Consider the following 20664-nt stretch of genomic DNA (forward strand, 5'->3'; position numbering starts at 1 on the left):
ACAAGGTTGGAACTCCTGCTTACGCTGCAGTGCATAATGGGACGGTCGCAGCGACTCACAGTCACCATGGCAACAGAGCAGGACGGCCTAGGACTGTGGGGACAGATTCTGGGAACTGTAGTGTTGACACGCATTGGAAGCTCTCTGTCTGTAGAGCTCATTCCCAGCACCACACTGAAGACTAACTGGTTGGGCACACAATACATTTCAACCGCATTTAAAGCAGCACTTCTCCTTATTCCCCTTTAGTTCTCATGTAAATAGCAATAACACCACTGTTACACCTGCCAGGACTGGACCTCCCTGTTGAAACGATGCCAAGGGAAAATCTGTAGCGAAAAAACACTTTGGATGGAATATGTTTCGTATTTTTCTGTTGTTTCTCAACGTGATGAGAGGAGGTGTAACAGCGCTGATGAAGACTACAGCCTCTCTCTCTTTCTCTGATCTCTCTCTCTCGTCTCCCTTTCTCTCTCTGCTCCTCCATCTCTCTCTTTCTATCTTCTCTCTATCCTCTTCCTCCCTCTCTCTCGCTCTCCATCACTGGTTTGCTGGTACAACCTTCATCATGGACTTGAAGGCCTGGGAGGCTGGAGCACCACAGTAAGACACAACCCTATATCCTATACCCTAAACCCTAAACCCTATACTCTATACTCTATACCCTAAACCCTAAACCCTATACCCTATACCCTATACCCTAAACCCTAAACCCTATACCCTATACCCTAAACCCTAAACCCTATACTCTATACTCTATACCCTAAACCCTAAACCCTATACCCTTACCCTATACCCTAAACCCTAAACCCTATACTCTATACCCTAAACCCTATACCCTATACCCTAAACCCTAAACCCTATACTCTATACTCTATACCCTAAACCCTTTACCCTATACCCTATACCCTATACCCTAAACCCTATACCCTATACCCTAAACCCTATACCCTATAACCTTTACCCTATACCCTATACCCTAAACCCTAAACCCTATACTCTATACCCTAAACCCTAAACCCTAAACCCTATACCCTATACTCTATACCCTAAACCCTATACCATATTCCATAACCATAACCCGAGAGAGAGTCAGGTGGCTGAGCGGTGAGGGAATCGGGCTAGTAATCCGAAGGTTGCCAGTTCGATTCCCGGTCATGCCAACTGATGTTGTGTCCTTGGGCAAGGCACTTCACCCTACTTGCCTCAGGGAGAATGTCCCTGTACTTACTGTAAGTCGCTCTGGATAAGAGCGTCTGCTAAATGACTAAATGTAAATGTAAATGTAAATAACCCAACTCCTCCCTACTGTATCCCAGCTTGAAGCCTGTTTACAGCTGCATTACATTTACATTGTCATGGTGCTCCTTCCCCTCCACTCTCTCCTCCCTCTCCTCCCTCTCCTCCCCCTCCTCCTCCCCATCCTCTCTCTCCTCCCTCTCCTCCCCTTCCTCCCTCTCCTCTCTCTCCTCCCCCTCCTCCCTCTCCTCCCTCTCCTCCCTCTCCTCTCTCTCCTCTCTCTCCTCCCTCTCCTCCCTCTCCTCTCTCTCCTCCCTCTCCTCTCTCTCCTCTCTCTCCTCTCTCTCCTCCCTCTCCTCTCTCTCCTCTCTCTCCTCCCTCTCCTCTCTCTCCTCTCTCTCCTCCCTCTCCTCTCTCTCCTCTCTCTCCTCCCTCTCCTCCCTCTCCTCTCTCTCCTCCCTCTCCTCTCTCTCCTCTCTCTCATCTCTCTCATCTCTCTCCTCTCTCTCCTCCCTCTCCTCTCTCTCCTCTCTCTCCTCCCTCTCTTCCCTCAGTGGAGGTGAAGGGCAGGCGTGTTGATTCAGATCCTTGTTCATGTTTGTGTTGCTTGTCCCGTGCGTGGACGCATGCTGGCACTGAACCAGAGGCAGAAGACCTTCAACGCTGAAGAACGCCCACGTCACTGTTCCTGAACGTCCTCTCTCTCTATATCTCTCTCTCTCTGTGTTTACCTGGCCTCTGCTCGATCAACACATACAGACAGACCTGCCGTAGCTCCGCCCCAGAGGGATGGGCAGTGACATTAAACAAGCCGTCTGCTCAGCAGCATCGGGCAGGCAGGAAGACGATCTGCGTGGTGTACGATCGTCACGGTTACAGGGTGTTAAACAGAGATCTCAGCGCTCAGCAAGTGTTGAATCAGCTGTTGGAGGGCCCCTCCCTGGGGGTTCCCTAGAGAGCCAAGGGGCGATCTGTCTGTGGGGGGGGGGTGCAGGAAGAGCCAGGCTTGGCAGCGTGCCTGGGGGGGGGGGGGGGGATGCAGGAAGAGCCAGGCTTGGCAGCGTGCCTGGGGGGGGGGATGCAGGAAGAGCCAGGCTTGGCAGCGTGCCTGGGGGGCTGTAGAACAGCACCACACTGCAGAGCTCAGAAGGTTCCACCTGAGAGTCCTGATCAGTGATGCAGTCAGCTGGTAGGAGCTGCTCTGTACCAGCTGGGTCTCTTCTCTTCCTCTCCTCTTTTCCCTCTCTCCTACCTCTCCCTCTCTCCTATCCTCCTCCTCTCTCCCTCCTCTCCCTCTCTCCTCTCTTCCTCTCCTCTTTTCCCTCTCTCCCAACTCTCTCTCCTATCCTCCTCTCTCCCTCCTCTCCCTCTCTCCTCTCTTCCTCTCCTCTTCTCCCTCTCTCCCAACTCTCTCTATCTCCTATCCTCCTCCCTCCTCTCCCTCTCTCCTCTCTTCCTCTCCTCTTTTCCTCTCCCTCCCTCCTTCACTCTGTCCCTCACTCCCTCTCTGACCTTAACCGCTCTCCCTCCCTCCTTCACTCTGTCCCTCACTCCCTCTCTGACCTTAACCGCTCTCCCTCCCTCCCGTACCCACCCTGCTGAGTTCACAAACGACCATGACGGCCCCCAATCAATTACAGTCGGTCTTCAGAGTCCTCCTGACCTTGTCTCTGCAGAGACAGCGGGGGGAAACACTACAGTAGAGGATCTAACAGTGTTTTATTATCAGTTATAGAAACACGACAGTCAGGCATATGCCAGTTTTAAAACACTACAGCCTTCCTGGCGTTATAGAAACGCCAACAAACATTTTCCCCTGGGGGCAATAAAGTAAATAGTATAATATCGTACAACAGTCTTCTGGTGTGTTTGCTGCAGAGGCGGGGACCCACACTGTGGGCCGCCTGGCTGGTTAGAATATGTATGAGACAAGAGAGGTGTTTCATTACACACACAATCCCAAGGTGTCTCTAAGTGGACATGTAGAGGCGTTTAAACACTCACCGTGTCTCAGGCTGTCTATCACCGTGACAGGTACAGTCGTTTCAACACATTAGACCAAGCAGGTGGAGAGGCAGGTGATAGCCAGGGCATCACATAGCCTTGATGAATACGTTTGGCTACATTGAATGTAAATTTGAGTTTCTAGTGCTGTAGCTGTTTGAAGTCTCCATAAAACACATTATAAAAAACGTGAATCTCATATGTCTTAAATGAGAATACAAGAACAATTTATTTCACAGACAAACTGGAGTTGTGGTTAATTATGGTTGACCTACGACCATGCCACTGTGCTCATTTGTTAGCTCGGTTTAAGGATAAACCTACATCTGCAGTCTAATGCTGCATCACTGGGGGGTGTCCTGATGGATCCTATATCGTTTTGTCTTTCCTCTCTGTAGATATGTAGGCTGCGGGCTGCAGACCTCGTGAGTCAGGCGACGGCAGGACCACAGGGATGCTCAACGCAGGATGGTGAACGTGTCCACATCAAGGGGTCCCAGGTTCAAATCCCCCCTGTTGGTAGCTTTGGATAAAAGCACCTGCAAAGTGACATTATGATGTATTAGATGACTCTGTATGGAACAGATCTTCAGACTGGACAGTGTTGTGTGTGTAGTTCTCCTGGCAGCGTGACAAACAAGGGTTAGCAAGCACTTACTCCTACTTCCAAAACTCACACACAACAACGAATCAATGTTCAAAAGTTCGTAGTATGTTTGGTTTTCTCCTGCTGAATAAAATGTTTACACTACACAGTATTTCATATACCCTGATTTTCCCCTTGATTGTTACATTCTGGTAGTGTTCTTGTTAATGTAAATACGGTTGACTTATTTAAACTCAATATTATTCAGTAGACCTACCAAGCACATGTCATAGTTTAGACATTTGAGCAATTGATGGAAAACTCCTATATTTATAATAAAAGTCTTGTGTTTATTTCCCCTGTATTTCATTGTCTGTCATAATGCGCTCGGTTCTGCTTGTGGAACAAACTACTGTATGGCTTATCAACACCCTAGACGGGAATTTGCAGCAATCACATGCAAAACATGTTCATACCTAGCCCCGCTTTCTGCGCCACCCGTCCGGCTGGCGTTAAGGGACGCTAGTAATTAGCTGGTGCTTGTGTTCTCTGGTGACAGTCCAACATGTCATGACGGTCTAATTCACACATCTGCTTCTGACAATCCGAGACCGTCACACTTGCGGGGAGACTGGTGGGGGAAAAAGGGCAAGTTTTGGCGTCCGGGACTGTAACGTAGCAACAGCGATCTTTATATAGCACTCTTCGTCTCATGGTGTGGGTCAGGCTGTCAGGCCGCATTGGGAGAAGAGGGTGTGATGTGAGAATGGTCAGGCTTAGATATTAGCTATGAAAAACCTCAGGCAACCGTTGTCCAATCAATAAAAATACCTGCCGTTTATTTATCGAATGTTCTCATAAGGAGGACAATTTTAGTTTTTTTAATCTAGCGGTTGAACTCCAGAAATTACACTAAAGAGGAAACAAGTTTATACTGTATCCTACGGTAGATGTCTGATTGCTCACCCAGTAAGACTGTTTTGTACACTCTGTGGTGACATTTCTTTACGATTTAGCAGTTATTCCAAGAAGTGATACTTTGTGTGGGGGAGGTTTTGTCCCTGGAGACAGAAAAACATCAGGCTATAGTGTTGCTTCAATCTCTGCTGATTGTACTCCTCACATCTCAAAACCGTTTTTTGAGTGTTATCCTCAGAATGATAGCACTTCCTGTGTCCAGTGTAACGCTCCACTTGGAACCCATCTATCAGGGAGAACCAGACAAATTGTCAATGTCTGCCACACCCATAAACTGTTATCAGAACAGTTCAGCAGTTGTGATTTTATAAACATACATTTTTATTCCATGAACCCAGGTTACAACTCACACAGACTGACTATCACAGGCACATTTTAACATCTCTAAACCCACATTCAACAGCTGGCAAGCTCACGACCAAATCACACCGTTCCAGAATCATCGGTCCATCACTATGTTTAGATCCATCTGTACTGAAGGTATTCAAGGCAGGCATTCGGTCGATCAGAAAACAAAAAGACGGATTTGTTCTGCACAGTCCTGTGGGGGAAATGTTTCTGTTACAAACAAAACTGCGAGTGACTGCTGGTGTAAGTTCTCAGTTGTGTTTTCAGTTGGTCTGCTGTTTCTGTGGCCCCACGGGGCCCCTGTTGGGTGGCCTGTTGGTGAAGGGGTGCCACTGGCCCTGGATGCTGGGGCTGTCTGTATGGATGGGCTTTCGGATGCGGATGATGTCCAGGCCTGACTGATTGGCCAGTTTGGTCACCAGCTCTGAAAGTTGCTCCGACGTCTTGCAGGTGATGGTCTCCTCCCGCACGGCGCCGTTCACTGAGAGAGCAGAGAAACATCTGTCCTGTCAAGATTCTTGTAACATCTATAATATTTTGTTAAAACATCATGTAACAAGACCCCCCCCCCACACACCCACACCCACACACCCTACATAACACACTCTACAGCTCCGTTGTGTAAGAATAATTTTTCTTTGGACAAAATTCCCAAATCAACTACTGGCACAGGGTATGATGAATAATTGTACTTCATTGCCCCCTACCTACTTTTAAGAGCACTGCAATACATATATGTAGCCTATGTCGTGTTTCATAACCGGGGTGCCGCGGCACCCTGTGGTGCCGTCTGACGAGAGCAGGGGTGCCGTGTAAAGGTCCTTCAACTAATTTTCCTTGCAGCTGGATGAGTTGACTGACTTAGTGGGCACGCTCAGCTCAGGGTGGGGGTGCCACAAAATGTAGAGACTTTTCTAAGGGTGCCATGACTGAAGAAAGGTTGGGAAACACTGGTCTATGTAACTCTTTCAAACCATTAGACACTTCTACAGATGCCTCAAATAAGCACTAATTCTACATTCTTAATCCAAGCCAAAGTACCAACATATCATGTCAAATTATGCACAACACTTACAGTATTCAGCCACAATTTTGGGAATCCGGCAAGATGTTGGAGATATGTACACAACTGTTCCGGGATTCTTTTTAGCATAGTCCACGACTCCGTCTTCGATAAAGTTCCTGTGGATACGATCAGAGACTGTTGTTACACTGATATTACACTATCATTACACTGTGATTACACTGTCTACACAGTGATTACACTGTTGTTACACTTACATTGTTGTTACACTGTTCTTATTAAACTGATGTTACGATGTTATTGCACTGTTATTATTTTGTTATTATACTGTTATTAAGATGTTATTACACTGTTCTTATGTTGTTGCTATTATACTGTTATGTTGTTGTTGTTATTATACTGTTATGTTGTTATTACACTGTTGTTACTGTTTTTGCACTTTCTTACAATCTAATTACACTTATTACACACATAATGGATGTGTGTACTTTTGCCATCTCTGGATACGATTGTGTTTCATTAGTTATCAACCGCCAGAATCGTCTGAATGATTGAGACCGACCTAGAGGCCTGCTAACGAAATACAACTAGCAAAGTAGGCTAACTATTGATGACAAAAAGACAATCTGCGAAATGAATACATGTTTGTGACTGGAATACATTAGTAGAGGATCACTTACCTGACACCCAGAGAACTTTGTGCATTCTTGGAGAAGACGAGAGAGATGCGTTTCAACTGACAGACATACCGACCCACACCGTTTTGCAGAACGCTTTTTAGGAATCGACTCGGAGTGCCCCTTGATGTCATTTTGCTACTGTAGCCTGTATAGATAGGTATCCCTTGTATATTTGTGTATTTAAATATTTCAGCCAGACATTTAAACAATTTTCAAACCATGCTAGCAAGTAAATACACAGTAAACTAAGTAGAGGACGATTTGACGGATATACGTAAGATCATGTTGTCCGTCAATTACAAATTCCGGATGGAAACACGAGTTGGTGAAGACGGCAGCACAGACGAAGATAGTTATACGGTCTCCGATAGTTAGGCTACATTTTGAATTTATTTATTTTAATTCATGTTTATAATAAATATAATATATTTATTATGCATATTGATATAAATACAATGTCAACTATTTGTGTTTTGTATGGTCAAAAATCTGTCTTTTAGTACGATGTGTTTCACACGAGCCTATTTTTGAAACGCACCGAGACGATTGGAAAACATGGTTTAGAAATTATTTCATTAACGTTTCCTTTCCCATATTTTTTTCTTATTTTATATTGGAGGGGCTTGTTTAGTCTTAACATTTGTATCCCTCAATTTACTGGTGGAGGTTAGCATAACAAAAACATGGCTTTTGCCCCAGCGGTTTGGTTAGCTGTTCAGGAAGGACTCAGTGGGGACAACAGTTCGGAAACAAAGCCTGAAAACTACTTTGATGATTTTGAAGATGAGGAACTGTTTAAAATGTTTCACCTTACTCGACCATGCATCAATTTTATTACAGACTATGTAAGTCACCAGATGACAAAAACACATGATACCAAACAGACCAGTCATTCTCCTTGCGGAATGGTGATGACCGCGTTGGACTACTATGCTAACGGAATTGTATCAACGAAAGTCCAAAATAAAGTCGGATTAAATCCCTTAGAAACGCCAGAAGTCATTTATATCGTTTCAAAGGTGTTGTCCGGTATGGTCAGTGATTTTGTCACTTTCCCGAGGACTCGTGACTCGAGAGCCAACGTCGCTAATGACATAAAGAACTTCTGCGGGATGCCGAACGTGTTGGGTGTCGTGGCTTGTCTGCACGCGAGGGTGAGACCGGCTCATCTCCAGCCCGAGCTCTTTCGGAATACTCTGGGTTTCTTATCAGTCATGATCCAAATCATCTGCGACTGTGAAGGAAATATTTTGAGTGTGGAAGAATGTTGTGTAGGCAGCACTCCTCAGCAAAACATCTGGAACACCTCTGTTATAGGATCTCAATTTAAGCGAGGCGTACATGGAACCAACTGGATTATAGGTAAACAAACACCCCATCTAGTTTACTTCCACATTAGTTAATAAAGGGTATGTCTTGAAAAGGACGCTATCCCAAAGTGTGCAAGTTCTAATCCGTAGGCGGCCCTATACAACGACCACCGATAACACCAGCGATTTGGTTGTCATGTTAGTCATGTGTAGGCCTTATTGCAGGTTTATCAAAAGGCTGTTGGGGGGGGGGGGGTAATATAATTGGACGGGGATGGGAACAGAAACAGTACAAGTCCTTTGTTTATTGACTGAGATGTGTTCAGTTTGAGTATTTGAGTCTTGGCCGAATATTCGTGTTTTCCGTGAACAAAATATCTGTTGTTAACCACAGCTGTCTGTGCTTTTCCTCACGGAGCGGGTTCCGGTTACAAGCAGGGCTGTCATCTCCTGACGCCAGTGTCTCCCGCGAACAGCGAGCCGGAAAAGCGCTTCAACTCCGCGCACGCCAAGGTTCTCCGAATGATGCAGGAAACGATCACGTCGCTGAAGAAGCGCTTCCTGTGTCTCAAGTTCTTCGGTTACGCGCAGCAGGACGGCCTGGATAAGAAGGGTGACGTCATGAACGCCTGCTGCGTTCTGCACAACATTGCCAAGAAATTTTCCGTCCCGTCTGTAGTGGAACCGGGGGAGAACTTGGAGACCATGCACCCGGGAGCGCAGTTCCGGGACTTGTCCATAGAGCTGCCCCTCGAGATGGCAAAGGCCAGAGACGACATAATTGCTGGATATTTCTCTGTCTCTGGAGCGACGGTATGAAATGCTACAGCATGAACTCGTCCATAAAGGTACAGGGAGGGATATGTAGGATGACATCACAGGTGCAGGCCATGTCTTGCACGCATACAGGCAGTTTGCGAATCTTGTCCAGTTAAGATGAAAAAAATTATTGGAAAAGTAAAAAATCAATAATAATAAGGTTTTGGAAAACGTACTTTTATTTTGTTACAACATCCATACATTCCATATATTACTTGAAATTTAATCCAACATTTAGAAAATTAAAAATGTGTGTATTTCCTTTTGAGTGCAGATAAAATACACATCAGGCAGCTTTGTAGTGCACTTCAAAATAATAACAAATACAAGAGCAGTGATACTCTCCCCCAGTACCCAGAATTCCTCAGAGTAAACAAGGATGGGAGTATAACATGGCCGAGTACTTAACAGGTCTATGTACATCTGTAAATATGTTATATTTACATTTTCCTGTAAGCTTACAGACTGTCACTTTCAGACGCTTAAATTGGATTTCTGGAATTCTCTCAGTGCAGTTGCGTTAGCGTAGATCATGTCAGAGTTCTCGTACAGATTCTCTGATGGCGCCGTCTTGGGTTCTAGAGAGTCCATGATGCACTGGTGCAGGTAGACGTACTGGCTCTGCAAGAGGGAAAACCAGATCATGGTAACACAGCACACTCTGAGAAGGGCATTAGTGACCCTTTGGGATCAGTAGTAACGGGACTTTCCTCCTTTCTATCCTACTTTCCCTACTCCTTCCCTCTCCTCTTTCCTACCTCCCCTCCCCTCCCTCCCTCCCTCCCTCCCTCCCTCCCTCCCTCCCTCCCTCCCTCCCTCCCTCCCTCCCTCCCTCCCTCCCTCCCTCCCTCCCTCCCTCCCTCCCTCCCTCCCTCCCTCCCTCCCTCCTCTCCTCCTACCTCTGTCTGGACCATGAGGGGTCGGCTCTGCCTCATCTTGTGTACGAAGGCGGCGATGCCCACAGCCCTCTCCCTCTCCATCTGCTGCAGGGTGACGTCCAGGGCGATCAGCGTGCCAGTTCTACCCACACCAGCACTGACACACACACACAGACACACACAGACACACACAGGTACACAGTCACATACACTACCAACAAGACTAAAAGATGTACAATTCCCTTTATCCACTTTTTGCAATCGACAACTACAAAATGAAAACACACAAAATGTTCCTAATTTTTAAAATCTCATTGGTCCAGTCACTGATAACAAAAACAGAAATGCCTGAGTCTGTGTGGGGCTGTAGTACCTGCAGTGCACCACTGTGGGGCCCGCACCGGCCCCGGGTCCCTCAATGTGCTGGCGGACCAGCTGCCTGAACTGGATGAGGGCGGTGGTGCTCTGGGGAACCCCGTGGTCGGGCCAGGAGGTGAAGTGGAAATGCTTCACGCTGCGCTCCTCTGCCGAGCTCTCCTGCAGGGCGGAGAGGCAGGGGGTGAACACTGGTACCCTGACTCTAGGCTGTCTAGATCTAGGGTCAGTCCCCTGACTGGTAGTGTAGGATGAAATGACAGCATTTGTTGAATTAATTGAAATATATCTGAGGAGATTTCGCTTACGTTTTTCACCCGAAACTCCCTTAGTGTCCAGTCTGAGTCTTTGTGCTGTGACGTGTTGGTGACCAGCAGGTCTCCGTACAGGCAAGGGGCGCTGTCCACGGGCCAGTACTGCTCACACTTACCCTGCACACACTGGGGTGTCACTTTAGAGCTCCTCACACAATCATCCAAACATCCAAACAGACAGATAGTATCCAAAATAAATGGTGTCGGAATTTTCCCTGATAGTCAAACACTCACCCGCCCTCCTTCGACGCAGTTGGTCACCATGACTACGCCCCTCACCCTCTGCTCCCAGATCATTCTCCAGAAGTCGTTTACGGTGGAGGGCAAAGGCCCCTGGGCCGCGATGTACTGCTTGCTACTGCCATAGCCCTGACAGAGAGAAGAGGGGAGGGAGAGGGAGGGGAGAGAGGGAGGGGAGAGTGAGGGGAGAGAGAGAAGGAGAGAGGGAGAGAGAGAAGGAGAGAGAGAGTGAGGGGAGAGAGAGAGAGGAGAGAGAGAAGGAGAGAGGGAGAGAGAGAAGGCGAGAGAGGGAGAGTGAGGGGAGAGAGAGAAGCAGAGAGATAAGGAGAGAGAGGGAGGGGAGAGAGAGGATAGAAAGGGAGAGAGAGAAGGAGAGGGAGGGAGGGGAGAGAGAGAAGGAAAGAGAGGGAGGGAGGGAGGGAGGGAGGGAGGGAGGGAGGGAGGGAGGGAGGGAGGGAGGGAGGGAGGGAGGGAGGGAGGGAGGGAGGGGAGAGAGGGAGAAACAGATGTCAGACTCACCTTACCCACGTGGTTATTGCACAACATTCTATCAGGCCTCATGGCCTCATTAGGCCTCTATCTGCTGGACCCACACGCCACACCTTGAGTAAACACCTACAGGAGATCCTGTCATCTCAGGAGGGCTACTCCCCCGACAGGGGCAGGATCAACAAGTCTTAAGAAGAAGGCTGTTACTGTACAGTAAAATAAGAATATGTTCTTCTTATGTTAGGAACTTTCCTGGTAAAATGAAGGTAAAATAAATTAAATCCTCACAGGCATGTAGCTGGCGTTGATATAATCAGAGGTTCTGTCAGGGTAGGTGACGGATAGCTTCACTCTGGACCAGTCATCTGGGGAACAGACACACAGACTCACTCTACTGAACCACAACAGACCCCCAGTGAGGGCTGGAGGCCCGTAGCTCCCAGCAGTGAGCCCACTTACACGGCAGCACGTTGGTGAAGCGGTTCTTGTCCTTCACCTCGGGGTCCAGCGCTGCTCTGCGGGACTGTTCCGTTCCCACCGGAGCAAAGTCCTACACAGACCACAACACAGGAAGGTGCTTCTTCAAGACTGCTGAGAGCAGCTGCCACGCAGTGATGGACAGAGCGCACACACACAGAACAGCAGCTTCAGGGAAGGTGTGCAGATCAAGAGGTCGCAGGTAAAATCGTGTTTCTCTCAGGGGGTCGTGCCCCTCCCCCTGAGAGTTCCCCTCCTGGGTCAAGGTGCGACAGGGCTGTTTGTCCTCGTTACAATACCTCGTATTCCTCACTGAAGCCTCGGTTCTGGTCGACACACAGCTGGTGGTAGTGTTCTGGGAACTTCCTGGTTGGAATCGCTCTAGAGAGACAATCAACAGTTCATGTGACCTGGCCGGACAGCTGACATGAACAAGGTTGTAAATACAAGATGGTCGATATATACATACTTCATCTGGTTGGCAGATATTTTGGAGTGGCTGAACGATACAGGTCTGTAAGAGGAGGACAAAGACAAAGAAGGTTTTGTCTTTCATGATTGTTCCCAGCAAATTGAGCAACAGCAAATCAGCAAAGTGTTAATTTATCACCACAAGTGTTTTTCTACTGGAATGTTTAAATAAATCCACTCTTATGATATCAACTTCGATAAACACCCCTGATGTTAAATGAACCCTTCCAAACGTGATCAACCCACTTGAGTAGCTCAGGTTTCCGTCGCAGAATGAAGACGGCCAGACCAGCCAGGAGGATGAGCAGTATCACTGCAGTGATGGACCCTCCTATGACACCTGCACAGGAACACACAGCTGCACTCAGTCCAGCTACAACATCACACACGGGATGGGAAACAGCACTAATGTTTAAAAGTTGTCCTCATTAGGATAGCTCTCACCCCGAGGGTCAGTCCCACAGCTGAAGATCTTAGGGTTACTCCTCAGGTCCCCAGAGAGGACAGCCAGAGAGATGCTGTAGGTCTTGGCAGGCTGCAGGCCAGAGATCTGGGTGTACGACACATTCGGGCCCATCAATTTTTGTGGAGCACTCCCTGTCAGGTTGGCCTCTGCAGCTGTCCACTCCCCACGGTCAACTGCCCAGGTCAGGGAGAGGGCGTAGCCGCCCGCGGCGTAGTCACACGACAACTTGGACACGTCTGGAGGAGCTACGAAACACAAGAGGAAACACAGAAATAGATGGTGTGAGAAAATACAATTTGAGTTTTTTTTTTTTTTTTTGCAGACTGTGACAGACATGAGTCAGCAGTGGATGTGTCTAAGAAGAATGTATACTGTTAACAGTAGCTTTTACCCATAGTGATATATAGTGCAAAAGGGAAGGAGAGGGTTGGACATTTGATCGCTTCATCTGCAGTCAAATGTTGGAACCACTAAAATGCTACACCCACCCCTAGGATACAGCCACTGTTTGGTTTGGGTTTACTCAGGAAAATGCTTCACACACATGCGACACACCGCAGCCTCATAAAATATTTACATATTTAAATAAAATGTCCTAATCCACTGACCACACCGCTGTGTGTGTGTGGAGTAACTCACCCAGCGTCAGATTATGTTCACACTGTGTGTCGACCCTGCCCTCCCGCTCGTAGATGAGGACCACTCTGTAGCTCGAGCCGGGATACAGGCCTGTGAACGACACCTGAGCTCCGCCCACGCTGGTGTGCTCTCCATAGCTGTTGTTTGCTGTTGCTTTAGTGAATGAACCCTGGAGCTCAGCCTTGATGGACGTGTTGGTCACTTTCCAGTCTGAGGCAGGGCAGTTCATCTCTGCAGTCAAGAAGAGGTATCTTGTTACTGGTGCATAGTAGAATCAATGAATGTTGAATTATGTTTCCTGGTATATATTTGAGAGGTATCCAAGCAAGTTTAACCTCTAGGCAAAACTTTAAACGCACACAAAAACATTTTTTTGCTATAAAACAACAATTATAAAAAGAAGATTTACTTGTGACTGTGAAGTTATTTATTCCGCTACTTAGGATCCCTTCGAACACGCTGAAGAAGGTGAGGTTGTATTCCGTGCCGGGGGTGAGATCAGTGACCTCGTGTGTCCGCTGCTCCTGCACAGCAGCAGCAGCGTGAGCTGACTTCTTGACGGCTGGGATGTCAATCTGATGGTTATTTATCAGCAGTCTGTAACCAGAGACGCCAGCTACTGGGATCCACTGCAGAGTGAGGGTGGTCTCGGAGCGAGCCGTCACCTGGACCCCACCTGCTACGTTGACGGGACCTGTGACGAACAGGAGACAAATCATCAGCATGTCAGATAACTTGACGCTTGACGAACTGGTCACTTTGAACTGTTGTTTCTGAATATTTAAGTTGTAAAGACATAATCCCCAACACCCAAACAGGCTGTGTGGGCGGAGCCCTGGACTTCATCCATGCTGGAGGACCTACCCCAATATAATACACATCCCCTAATATAATACAACTAATTAATACTGTATAATACACCCAACCTTTGCCCTAGTAGAATATGCCTAAGAATGATCCAAAATGCTAGTTCAACGATCTCTCACGTAACAGACCAGATATGTAGATTTATAGGGCACCTACTAGTGCTGGCAGACAAATTGAATCCGTAGCTCCTCAGATCGTCCACCCCCACAGTGAAGAGAGTGAGATTGTATCTGGTGCCGGCAGACAGGGAAAGGACAGTGTATGTCTGGCTGGTTCCTTCTGAGACAGGAGGGATGAACACCTCTGGCTGGTCGCCAACACTCAGATTATAACCTTTAGAATTCTCCACGATGTTCCACTGCAGAGTCATGCTGGTCTCGATGCGTTTGGTCACATTGATACCAGCCACATTGGAGGGAACTGAGAAAACACAGAGATAACTTGAGGATGAGTTATAATCTAGGAACTCATGTTGTATTAGAACTGTGTATTTGACAGGAGATGTCACAAGCTGCCCACACACAGCAAAACACCATATTCAACCTGAACCCTCAAAGGTGTATTATGATTTATTATGGGCTGTTGACATTCTGCATCACTGTTTCCACATATATATTGACACCTTAAAATGTCATGATATATTCATGATAATATAATGTTTTATATACCAGTAAGTATAGCTTTTATATACCATCTGTAGATAAAGAGATGTTGGTCTCAAAGTGACTGTTTAAAAAAAAAACTTTTCTAGTTTCTTTAACGTACCATTTCTTATCAGATCTACTGATATTTAAGGGTCTGTGGGTTGCGGACCAAGTTAATATTTAATATTAATGAGACAAACAACCTCTCATTTCGATGGTTAACTGTTTGCATGAATGGAACCATAAAAAGATGGTCCAGTGAGTCATGAATAGACCAGAACTGAGCAGCAGTGTCTGTGATACTAAACACAGCAACATCACAGGACCAGGAAATCCATACCTGAAAACATTTCCCCTCCTAAGGTTCCCCATGTAATATAATAAACCTCAACCCTCATATAATATACCTACCCCAATATAATACACATCCCCTAATATAATACAACTAATTAATACTGTATAATACACCCAACCTTTGCCCTAGTAGAATATGCCTAAGAATGATCCAAAATGCTAGTTCAACGATCTCTCACGTAACAGACCAGATATGTAGATTTATAGGGCACCTACTAGTGCTGGCAGACAACTTGGTTCCGTAGCTCCTCAGATCGTCCACCCCCACAGTGAAGAGAGTGAGATTGTATCTGGTGCCGGCAGACAGGGAAGGGACAGTGTATGTCTGGCTGGTTCCTTCTGAGACAGGAGGGATGAACACCTCTGGCTGGTCGCCAACACTCAGATTATAACCTTTAGAATTCTCCACGATGTTCCACTGCAGAGTCATGCTGGTCTCGATGCGTTTGGTCACATTGATACCAGCCACATTGGAGGGAACTGAGAAAACACAGAGATAACTTGAGGATGAGTTATAATCTAGGAACTCATGTTGTATTAGAACTGTGTATTTGACAGGAGATGTCACATGCTGCCCACACACAGCAAAACACCATATTCAACCTGAACCCTCAAAGGTGTATTATGATTTATTATGGGCTGTTGACATTCTGCATCACTGTTTCCACATATATATTGACACCTTAAAATGTCATGATATATTCATGATAATATAATGTTTTATATACCAGTAAGTATAGCTTTTATATACCATCTGTAGATAAAGAGATGTTGGTCTCAAAGTGACTGTTTAAAAAAAAAACTTTTCTAGTTTCTTTAACGTACCATTTCTTATCAGATCTACTGATATTTAAGGGTCTGTGGGTTGCGGACCAAGTTAATATTTAATATTAATGAGACAAACAACCTCTCATTTCGATGGTTAACTGTTTGCATGAATGGAACCATAAAAAGATGGTCCAGTGAGTCATGAATAGACCAGAACTGAGCAGCAGTGTCTGTGATACTAAACACAGCAACATCACAGGACCAGGAAATCCATACCTGAAAACATTTCCCCTCCTAAGGTTCCCCATGTAATATAATAAACCTCAACCCTCATATAATATACCTACCCCAATATAATACACATCCCCTAATATAATACAACTAATTAATACTGTATAATACACCCAACCTTTGCCCTAGTAGAATATGCCTAAGAATGATCCAAAATGCTAGTTCAACGATCTCTCACGTAACAGACCAGATATGTAGATTTATAGGGCACCTACTAGTGCTGGCAGACAAATTGAATCCGTAGCTCCTCAGATCGTCCACCCCCACAGTGAAGAGAGTGAGATTGTATCTGGTGCCGGCAGACAGGGAAGGGACAGTGTATGTCTGGCTGGTTCCTTCTGAGACAGGAGGGATGAACACCTCTGGCTGGTCGCCAACACTCAGATTATAACCTTTAGAATTCTTCACGATGTTCCACTGCAGAGTCATGCTGGTCTCGATGCGTTTGGTCACATTGATACCAGCCACATTGGAGGGAACTGAGAAAACACAGAGATAACTTGAGGATGAGTTATAATCTAGGAACTCATGTTGTATTAGAACTGTGTATTTGACAGGAGATGTCACAAGCTGCCCACACACAGCAAAACACCATATTCAACCTGAACCCTCAAAGGTGTATTATGATTTATTATGGGCTGTTGACATTCTGCATCACTGTTTCCACATATATATTGACACCTTAAAATGTCATGATATATTCATGATAATATAATGTTTTATATACCAGTAAGTATAGCTTTTATATACCATCTGTAGATAAAGAGATGTTGGTTTCAAAGTGACTATTTAAAAAAAAAACTTTTCTAGTTTCTTTAACGTACCATTTCTTATCAGATCTACTGATATTTAAGGGTCTGTGGGTTGCGGACCAAGTTAATATTTAATATTAATGAGACAAACAACCTCTCATTTCGATGGTTAACTGTTTGCATGAATGGAACCATAAAAAGATGGTCCAGTGAGCCATGAATAGACCAGAACTGAGCAGCAGTGTCTGTGATACTAAACACAGCAACATCACAGGACCAGGAAATCCATACCTGAAAACATTTCCCCTCCTAAGGTTCCCCATGTAATATAATAAACCTCAACCCTCATATAATATACCTACCCCAATATAATACACATCCCCTAATATAATACAACTAATTAATACTGTATAATACACCCAACCTTTGCCCTAGTAGAATATGCCTAAGAATGATCCAAAATGCTAGTTCAACGATCTCTCACGTAACAGACCAGATATGTAGATTTATAGGGCACCTACTAGTGCTGGCAGACAAATTGAATCCGTAGCTCCTCAGATCGTCCACCCCCACAGTGAAGAGAGTGAGATTGTATCTGGTGCCGGCAGACAGGGAAGGGACAGTGTATGTCTGGCTGGTTCCTTCTGAGACAGGAGGGATGAACACCTCTGGCTGGTCGCCAACACTCAGATTATAACCTTTAGAATTCTCCACGATGTTCCACTGCAGAGTCACGCTGGTCTCAGTGCGTTCGGTCACATTGATACCAGCCACATTGGAGGGAACTGAGAGAACACAGGGGATCTGAGTTATAATCTAATAATATATATTCAACATAACAATCAACCCTACCCCTCAAAGATTGACAGTGATTTAGTATGGACTATTGACATCATGCACCACTGTTTTAACCTAATCCTAATATAGTCAACCTAATCCAAATGTTATCCACCTTACCCATAATACACCTAACCCTAATATAATATATACCAAACCCTAAGCCCAACCATAAAATATGTAGTACAACAGTTGTAATTTATTTCCTTAAACACATCCACACTGACGAACATCTGAATGATTCAGTTTAGAAGCAAACAATAGTTGACTTACGTGGTGTTGGGGTGGTGGGGGCCACAGTGGTGGTAGTTGGTGGAGTTGTTGTTGTTGCTGCTGTTGTTGCTAGGGTGGATAACGTGGTCGGTGATGGGGTTGAATTACTTCCTTGACCCTGAAAGCAGAAACATTGAGCAGTTACTCTCTAACCCTAACCCCAGGACCCTAACCCAGTTCTCTGCAGGGACCACTGCACTATCCAGGCTCTCGTTGTAAATAAGAATGTCTAAATGATTAAGGGTTTGATCAAATCAAAATGTATTTGTATAGCCCTTTTTACAAGCAATCTCACAGAGGGCTTCACATACGCCCATTGAACTGCCCCTCAACCAACCTAAACCCTCAAGGGTAAGATAAGAATGCTAATTAATGGTAATAGACAAAGTGTGCCTTAATGTTGCTGATGTAATTGTCACTGCTACACACTATGTGGTTTTGTTTAATGATGTTAAAGAAATTTGACTGAATCAGCAAAATATTCCTTGCTACACAGCTTGCATTTGCTTGGTAAAAGTAATCATTGTTTCTGCTTTTCTGCACCATTATGCGAAACCATGTGATTTAGCCCTCTGGCAAATCTCTGAGATTAAACCTCATAATTGTCATTCTTATATGGTTAAAAAACTGTCCATGTTGCTTTATGAAATACTTTCTTCTGTGTTGTAGGATATTTCGCATTTATCCTACATTGACATATTTTTTGAAAAATATATTTTTATTTCAGCCTCATGTGAGCAAGACGGCCCTTGTTGTTCGTGTTACATTAACAGAGAGTGTCTTTCACAAACACAAAAATATCTCAAACTCAACATACTTTTTTTGACTGGTGTGGACTTTAGTATTATACATGTAGGATTATTCATCGTACTGTATATCAGATCCTTATTTTTACTCAAATTCAGGGTTTCTCTGGTTGTGTCGAACCCCGAACCATAAAAAGAGATGAACAATGAATCAAAAGAGGAACCACTTAACAAACAGCATACTACAGCAGATCCATGGGCAAGATTTCATTTAAACACAGATTTGACCTGAATAATACACGTATGGAAACAATTATTGCTTTTACCAAGTATAGTAATGTAATTAATACCTTATGTCAGTAAGGAGGTTATCTCTATATGTCTACATGTCAGTGTAACTATAGGAGCAGTAACACCATCCATTCATCCTTATTATAAAACTAGTTTTACAGTTAAGGTTTATGGTTGGGGCTGAGATTACTGGGGTGTGATTTGCTCCAAAAGAGAGAGAAAATAATCAAAGAAAAGGAGCTTTTTACTTTGGGAACCTTCCATGTCCAGCAAGGCACTCCCCTGCCTGAAACTGACAACTCATGCAGAATTACCCTTCCCAGTACTCAACATAAAACGTCTTTATTTTGGTAACAAACCATGACGAACAGGGCCCGCTGAATATACTTCCCTTGTTTATCGTCCTGATGCAAAGTCACCACACGTCTGTGTTTGAGAGCTTCGCTGTGCTCAGGGTGACATGGAGCCAAATGGCTGAATAGGAATAAGGGGATATTCTAACAATATGTGGAAACCAAAAAAGTATCATTCTGATACGCCTAAAAATGTATGAAATTAATTCCAGTTTTGATCAATTTAGCTCCCTTCCTCGCAACATTTCAGTGTCTAGAGGGAGACATGGAGAGCACTTGGCACACTGCAACATGAACCCAGAAGAATAACCCTGCTTGGAATTTAATGAAACACATACACACACAGACACGTGTGTATATATATATATACATATATATGAGTGTATAAAACTTCTTATACAGGATGTATATATATATATATAATATATATTTATAAATATCTGTTGGCCCAAAAGAACGTAGATGTATATTGTTCATTGCTAAACTCGACACTGGCGCAGTGTAGGTCTTCTACAAAGATTGGAAAAAAAAAATTGGGGCCAAAAATTACAAAAAACTTTCAACACTTAGCAGTTATCCATCGTAATCCCAGTAAATGATCTGATGATATTTGAAAGTGATAAGCACTTACCCACACTGAAGCCAGAGCCAGGCACAGCAGGAGGTAGCCTGAGCCCATCGTGGACAGTAACACCTAATCCTCCAAGATCAGAACAAAGGATGGGACTTTGTTCTTATAGAAGTTAGAAACTCAATTTTCTATTGAAACTATAAGCAACACTTTGTTGATAAATGCAACAGTGCTCGCCAAAGTAGCCTTCGTGTCAGGCAAGTGCCAGTCGATTGTTTGCCTAATTTCACTAGTGTTGACTTTTAATTTCCTAACACGTCCTCCTCTTGGCTCTCGGTCGTTTGAAACATGTTAAGGCGCTTCCCTATTTCTGCGCTGGCTGAAATAACCACAAACCTTTGCCCTGATGTTACTTCCTTGTTAGGGTTGTTTATGGCCAGTCTTAAATTGTATGTATCTAATGCAGTCATATCTCTGTACACGTGTACATATTCTGTAAACTTTCTGTGTGTTTAACCCGTACAGGTGCTGGTGATGTTTGTGCTTTCAGTACCAGTCTTTCAGGTTTGGGAATAAAAGA

General features: G+C 45.0%; 3 protein-coding genes across 5 annotated transcripts; 1 reads left to right on the forward strand and 2 right to left on the reverse strand.

The window, feature by feature from the left end:
• Positions 1-5104: 5104 nt before the first annotated feature.
• mrpl43 (mitochondrial ribosomal protein L43) lies at positions 5105-7150 on the reverse strand. The gene is made up of 3 exons (XM_067245068.1): positions 6860-7150; positions 6231-6337; positions 5105-5636 (listed from the first exon to the last, which is right to left on the reverse strand). Exons 1-3 carry the CDS (start codon positions 6988-6990, stop codon positions 5419-5421), a joined length of 456 nt encoding a protein of 151 aa, XP_067101169.1. The 5' UTR covers positions 6991-7150; the 3' UTR covers positions 5105-5418.
• A 303-nt stretch (positions 7151-7453) lies between these two features.
• On the forward strand, positions 7454-9126 carry si:dkey-197c15.6 (putative nuclease HARBI1). The gene is made up of 2 exons (XM_067245432.1): positions 7454-8221; positions 8588-9126. The coding sequence occupies exons 1-2, from the start codon at positions 7543-7545 to the stop codon at positions 8986-8988; spliced, it is 1080 nt and encodes a 359-aa protein (XP_067101533.1). The 5' UTR covers positions 7454-7542; the 3' UTR covers positions 8989-9126.
• LOC136950911 (receptor-type tyrosine-protein phosphatase H-like) lies at positions 8965-20414 on the reverse strand. Of its 3 annotated transcripts, XM_067245430.1 has the most exons (20): positions 20145-20414; positions 18124-18241; positions 17535-17798; positions 16477-16740; positions 15419-15682; positions 14361-14624; positions 13747-14031; positions 13338-13568; positions 12677-12943; positions 12479-12572; positions 12231-12275; positions 12061-12142; positions 11744-11834; positions 11573-11649; positions 10790-10924; positions 10550-10672; positions 10240-10403; positions 9888-10023; positions 9433-9609; positions 8965-9091 (listed from the first exon to the last, which is right to left on the reverse strand). In XM_067245430.1, exons 1-19 carry the CDS (start codon positions 20190-20192, stop codon positions 9463-9465), a joined length of 3099 nt encoding a protein of 1032 aa, XP_067101531.1. In that variant the 5' UTR covers positions 20193-20414; the 3' UTR covers positions 8965-9091; positions 9433-9462. The 3 variants fall into 3 exon arrangements, with proteins under 3 accessions (XP_067101531.1, XP_067101530.1, XP_067101532.1); XM_067245429.1 differs by lacking the exon at positions 8965-9091 and having other exon boundaries at positions 9153-9609; XM_067245431.1 differs by lacking the exons at positions 8965-9091; positions 14361-14624 and having other exon boundaries at positions 9154-9609.
• Between the last annotated feature and the right edge of the window lie 250 nt (positions 20415-20664).

This window comes from Osmerus mordax, chromosome 10 (assembly GCF_038355195.1).
Source record: "Osmerus mordax isolate fOsmMor3 chromosome 10, fOsmMor3.pri, whole genome shotgun sequence".
Taxonomy (NCBI): Eukaryota; Metazoa; Chordata; class Actinopteri; order Osmeriformes; family Osmeridae; genus Osmerus; species Osmerus mordax.